Below are 6,388 nucleotides of genomic sequence, written 5' to 3'. Positions count from 1 at the left end.
GGATGAGGGTTGCTCCAGCTGTAGCTGAATAGGTAAGACTATAGGTACAGGCATTCCTGGGAGATATTGCGGGTATGGTTTCAGACTTCAACAGTAAAGTGAGTATTGCAATAAAGTGAATCACATGAATTTTTTGTTTCCCAGTGTACATAAAAGTTATGTTTGCACTATGCTGTACACACTATTAAGTGTACAATACTATTATGTCTACCTCCCTCCACCAATGTATAGTTCTTAATTAAAAATACGTTATTGCTAAAAATGCTAGCCATCATCTGAGCTGTCAGTGAGTCATATTCTTTATGTTGGTGGAGATTCTTGCTTCCGTGTTGATGGTGGCTGACTGATCAGGTGGTAGCCGAAGGTTTAGGATAGCTGTGGCCATTCCTTAAAGTAAAGACAACAATGAATTTGCCACATTGATTGACTTTTCCTTGCACTTGAACCCTTTGAGGCCATTGTAGGATTATTAGTTTCAATATTGTTGTATCTCAGGGAATAGGGAGGCCTGAGGAGAGGGAGAGAGATGGGGATTACAGAACACACAACATCTGTTGATTAAATTTGCCATCTTACCTGGGCACGGTTTGTGGCACCCACAAAACAATTCCAATAGTAACATCAAAGATCATAGGTCACCATAACAGATATAATAATAACAAAAAAGTTTGCAATATTGCAAGAATTAGCAAAATGTGACACAGAGACATGATGTGAGCATAAGCTGCTAGAAAAAAGGCACTGAAAGTTGCTCAACGTGGGATTACTGCAAGCCTTCATTTTGTAAAAAATGCATTATCTGTGAAGTGTAATAAAATGAAGCTCAATAAAGCAAAGTACAATAATGTAGGTTATGCCTGTGGTTAATACTCCCTGAGGGGGACTCCTGCCTGGGGTTGATCTTCTCTATAAGTGAGCAAACCAACACCCTAGAAGATTCACTGAAAATTCTCATTGCTCTCCCTTTTCTATGTGTACAGGGATAAGATGGCTCATTGCTTCAGGAGCCTGGCAGAGAACCCATTCGTTCACTATCCCTCAGTTGTTGTCACAGGCACATATGCTATTAGCCATTGCGGTATGGACTATAATGTATGCATGGGATCAGAGCTCTGGAATGGGGAGGGACCTCAGAGGTCATCTAATCCAACTCCCTCATTTCATTGATGAAGAAACTGAGGCCCTCCAAGAGCCAGTGGCTTGCCAAGGTCATATAAGTAGCAAACATCAGAGGCCCATGTCCCCTGACTCCAGAGTCAGTGCATTTACCATTAAACTATTCTGCACATCAGAATCATTCCTCTTAACTTGTGAATGTAAACCAATGTATGTGTTGCTTTATCAGCATAAATCAAGCTTGCATGATCATAGCTCACATTTATATTTGAGAGCCAGTGTGGCATGGTGGATAGAGAGCTAGCTTGGAACCAGATGACCTGTCCTGAGGTCCTTCCTCCAAAACATACTGGCTGTATGACCTGGGTAAGTCTCTCAACCTCTCAGTATTCCAGTCCAATGATGTCGAACTCAAATAGAAATGGGACCACAAAAATGTACTTAAGGATTCCTGAGGTAGCATATTAACTCAGAAAACCACATATTAACATTATCTGTGTTCTGTTGTTGGGAAGCTGGGTGGTACAGTGGATACAGCATCAAGTCTGGAATCAGGAGGACCTGAGCTCAAATCTGATTTCAGACACTTACTGGCTGTGTGACCCTGACCAAGTCACTTAATGCTGTTTGCCTCAGTTTCTTCATCTGTAAAATGAGCTAGAGGAGAAACCACTCCAGTATCTTTGCCAAGAAAATCCCAAATGGGGCAACAAAGAGTCAGATGCAACTGAAATGGCTAAACAACAAAAAAAAATATTCTGTTGCATTTTTATTTATTTTGTTAAATATTTCCCAATTACATTTTAATCTGGTTTGCGGAACACTTGAGAGTATTAAAGGCTACAAAGCTACCCTTCAGTGTCTCCTGTTTGACACCTCTGCTCTAGACAATTCTCTAATACTAAAAGCTATTGGGAAGGTGCCCGTCTGCTTGGGATCAAATTTCTTTATTTAGTATCTCTACTTAGGGTTTTTTCAAGTGATTTTCCCCCACCTCAAATCAGTGAGGTTGGTAGTAAAAGTATTATTCTTAATTTAGAGATGAAACTGAGGTTCAGAAGGGTTAAGGGTTAACATTATTTAATTCCAGGACCAGTGTTACTTCCATGACAAAATGAAACTGTTTTGTTATTCAAATGAATGCTTTTATCTCTAAGTTCCCTGAAGGTTAAAGTCTTCTCAATTGAAATATTTGTCATCACAGAATTTGAGAGAGCTGTCAAAGGACCTGGACCTGGAGACCATCTAGTGCAATCCATAAAGCAGCCTCAGTTTACTGCTTTGCAACTTCCACCCATTCATTGCTCAGGGTTCTGCACTCTGGGGGCAAACAGGACAAATCTAATCTAATCCCTTCTGAACACAACTATTATGTTTTCTCCATTTTTGTCTTGCCGTCTTTATCTGTTTCTGTTTCTGTCTCTGTCTCTTTCTCTGTCTCTGTCTCTCTCTGTCTCTCTCTCTCTCTCTCTTTCTCTCTCTCTCTCTCTCTCTCTCCTTTTCTCTCTTTCTCTCCCTCTGCCCCTGTCTCCCTCCGTGTCTCTCCCTCTCTCCCTCCATGTCTCCCTTCATGTGTCTCTGTCTCTCTCGTTTTCTCATCACCCTCCCCCTATCTTCTCTTCTCTAGACTAACAACCAAGCCTCAGTTGATATGGGCTCTAGGCACTTTGCCATCCTGGCTGCCCTCTCCTGGCCACTCTCCAGGTTATCAATGTCCTTCTTAAACTGTGGTGCCTTAAACTAAACACAATAATCTAAATGATATTTCACAAGAGTGGAGTCCAAAAGGACTGCCACCTCCAACCTACTTATTCTCTAAAAGGAAGAGAGATAGGATACTTTGGGAGGTTTTCCTTTCCTGTGGAAAATCAGCCCCACCTATTCTACAGTCTTTAACAATACTTGGGTCTCTTTTCAGGTGTTGGCGGCCCAAGCGGAGGAGCAGAAATGGCACCTCGCAAGGGGAAGGAAAAGAAGGAAGAGCAGGTCATCAGCCTTGGACCTCAAGTTGCAGAGGGAGAGAGTGTGTTTGGTGTCTGCCATATCTTTGCTTCCTTCAACGACACCTTTGTCCATGTGACTGATCTCTCTGGCAAAGAAACCATCTGCCAGGTGACTGGTGGAATGAAGGTCAAGGCTGACAGAGATGAATCTTCTCCCTATGCTGCTATGTTGGCCGCTCAGGATGTTGCCCAGAGATGTAAAGAACTAGGCATCACTGCCCTTCACATCAAACTTCGGGCCACAGGGGGAAATAGGACTAAGACCCCTGGCCCTGGTGCACAGTCAGCCCTGAGAGCTCTGGCACGTTCTGGAATGAAGATTGGGCGTATTGAGGATGTCACTCCAATCCCCTCTGACAGCACTTGCAGAAAGGGTGGTCGCCGTGGTCGCCGTCTGTGAATATCGCTGGCTGGATTATTTTTGTCAATAAAAGTGTCACGATGGTCAAAAAAAAAAAAAACAACAAAAAAAAAAAACAATACTTGGGTCTATCCTGGGCACTGTGACTTGTCTGGATTGTTCTAAAATAGTCTAATGTTGACCTTTCTTGCTATCTCCATTCCTACTCTGCCACCTGAATAGAAACACACAGAGAATAAATCTGCATCTTTTGACTTTTTGTACCAGAATTCCAGGTGCACACCAACATAATAGCTCTTCTGTAAAGGCTTACATTGGCTGCCTTGCAAGAGGGCCTAAGTTGCTAAAGACCTTGGGAGTTATATTTCTTCCCAACTTGGGAAGAGAAGAAGCAAGGGGAGATCAGTACTGGAGGGCAGGCTTTTCCCTCACAATAGGAATTTTAAGAATCTCTTGAAAGTGAAGAGAGTTTTAAACTATGGGGAGAAGAGTGAATAGTTCAGTTTTCCAAAACATGGCATATCAATGTTACCATAGCAGCAGCCCTGCCAACATTACCCATGTCTCTTGCTGGGACAATGGAGAGGTGAAAGCTAAAACATCACATTTAAGGGGTGTGTGTGTGTGTGTGTGTGTGTGTGCATGTGTGTGTGTGTGTGTGTGTGTGTGTGTGTGTGTGTGCGTTTTGTTTCCAGTACACTCAAGGGGTTAGAGTGCTAAAGAAAAAATAAATACGTAGGAACTAGTGGGCCTTATGACCTTTCTTAGCCTTTCTTACGCTAGATGGATGTGGCTGGCACCAATTTCTGGAAGTGTTCTTTTTACTCAGACATCTAATCTGACTTCTCACAAGGCCCTGTGTTTGACCCTGTCCTCTGCCTTTCATTGCGTTTCTTTGTTCTCAGAATGAAGGTGAAGGAAGACTCTGGGAGACATTCAGGAGAGAATGAATGATCTTTTCTAGCACAGTGCTAGGCACTTCAACATCACAGCCTAATGTAAGAGAACTTTCTCTAATTGGAAGAATCACCATGAACCCATTTATATGTTTTAAAATTATGCTTCAAAGGACTAAGTTACTATAAGCTTGAGGCAATTTAACTCTACCCCATCAGACCATGAATTCAACATTTTGACCCTTAGGGTTACATCCACTTTAGAGAGTTGCATGCAAGGAATAGTTGTTGCCTGATTGTAGTAGATGGCCGGCGAATTTGTGTTAAGCGTTTGTGAACGTGGGCTGGGTATGGTGGAGTTCATGGCTCTGATCCTTATTATAGTGAGATCCTGAGGTTGTCACATCACTCGAGTTTGGGGATTCTGACCCGTTGCAGTAGGTCTAAAGTCAATCATATGTCTGCATTAAGGCTGACACAATAAAGCTTCAATGCTGATGAACACTGAGATCAAAGTACTATCAGCCAGGGCAGAGTGGAAGACTTAGTCTCAAAACCAAACCAAAGCAAACAAACCAATATGAACATAGCCACAAGATGATGGCACTACTACTGCCCCTCATAGAGTTTGAGTAGATGCCTCACTGAGTACCTGTGAGTGGAGACAATGAAGTTACTTCTGATTGGGCGGTCTCACAGTCCCTCCCCTGTTTCTTGTAGTGGAAGAACTAGAAAACAGAAATAACTCATATGACTGAGGAATCTTGGTAGTATCCCAAGTGCTTGACCTGAGTCCTCAGTAAATGTAGGCAGGAAAAAAATGACTAATTCTCTGGGACCTTCATTCCTGATCCATCCCATGGCTTCAGCTGGGCTGAGAGTGGAGGATTTTCTGGAGTGGGAAATAGGGGAAGTCAGAAAGCATGTTCAAAAGTGCTGAAAAAGGAGAGAACAAAGCTTGGTGTAATTCACCTAACTTCTTGTGGAGATTGTGGAAAGAAAACGTATATTCTGCAATGATGATCTGGTATCTGTCGTTGTGTTTCTGAACAGAGGTGAGAAGCCAAGAGGAGGTGAAGCAGAGTCCTGTATCTCTGAGCACCATTTTGACCTGTGCTTACACAAGTTTTTTAACTGCTATATCCTGGTACCAGCAAGATCCTGGGAAAGGTCTGACATTCCTGTTTGCAATGTTTTCAGGTGGAGATGAGAAACAGAGAGGGAGACCAATGGCTATAGTCAACATTAAGGGATGTTACAGCTCTCTACACCCAGCCCAAGAGACTCAGGCACCCACCACTAGTACAGTGTTCTCTAGCATCTGCAGCTTGTACTAAATCCCTACAGTTGGGAATCAAACATAGGAGCAGAAGCAGTGGCTATTTTTTTAAAAAAGGCATTTACTTATCAAAGGAAGCTGTTGGATGGCGCAGCTCTGCTAAGTTAAACTCTTTGGAAAGGTCAAGAAGAAAAAGGCAACGAAGACATAGGTCATTTTCTTTAAAAAAAACAATTACTCTTTGTCTGTTAAACTGGGCTACTCCTTCTAAGGTCTGTGAACCAAGTAATAGATTGGTTCTCTTCTCTTCCTCTTCCACTTGACCAGGGTATTACTCAGATTTTGGGGAGCCATGCCATAAAAAGGGGCATTGAAGAAGCTTGTTGTTTGATTGTTGTCCTTCATTCTCAGAGAGGACCAAAATGACATCACTATGTTGAGCCAAATTACAGTGTGTCCAGTTGTGGCTGATCAGACCAATACAAGCTTGGAATGCTCTACCACCAGTTGGATACAAATAGTCCATATAATATCCATATGGACCATTGAAGAAGCCAAAGCATATCCAGAGTTGTATCTCCAGTACCTGGCACATAGTAAGTGCTTAATAAATGCTTTTTGACTGACTGAGGGGGAGAGATATAGAGAGGTAGAGATTGAATCACATAGAGAGTGTTCATCACAGCTACTCAAATAGGGATCTGATGACAATCTCTTGTGTCTTCTGTGACTT

At 42.5% G+C, this 6,388-nt stretch overlaps 1 protein-coding gene across 1 annotated transcript; it reads left to right on the top strand.

The window, feature by feature from the left end:
• The first annotated feature begins 3,039 nt into the window (after positions 1-3,039).
• Positions 3,040-3,599, top strand: LOC118829081 (40S ribosomal protein S14-like). The gene has a single exon (XM_036736020.1). It carries the CDS (start codon positions 3,064-3,066, stop codon positions 3,517-3,519), a length of 456 nt encoding a protein of 151 aa, XP_036591915.1. The 5' UTR covers positions 3,040-3,063; the 3' UTR covers positions 3,520-3,599.
• The last annotated feature ends 2,789 nt before the right edge of the window (positions 3,600-6,388 follow it).

Source organism: Trichosurus vulpecula, chromosome 8 (genome assembly GCF_011100635.1).
Source record: "Trichosurus vulpecula isolate mTriVul1 chromosome 8, mTriVul1.pri, whole genome shotgun sequence".
NCBI classification, from domain to species: domain Eukaryota; kingdom Metazoa; phylum Chordata; class Mammalia; order Diprotodontia; family Phalangeridae; genus Trichosurus; species Trichosurus vulpecula.
The sequence above is the reverse complement of the archived record's forward strand: the minus strand, read 5'-3'. Positions and strand labels throughout refer to the sequence as shown.

Coding starts and splice junctions, on each gene's coding strand:
- LOC118829081 (XM_036736020.1), top strand. CDS start 3,064: ATGGCACCTCGCAAGGGGAAGGAAAAGAAGGAAGAGCAGGTCATCAGC.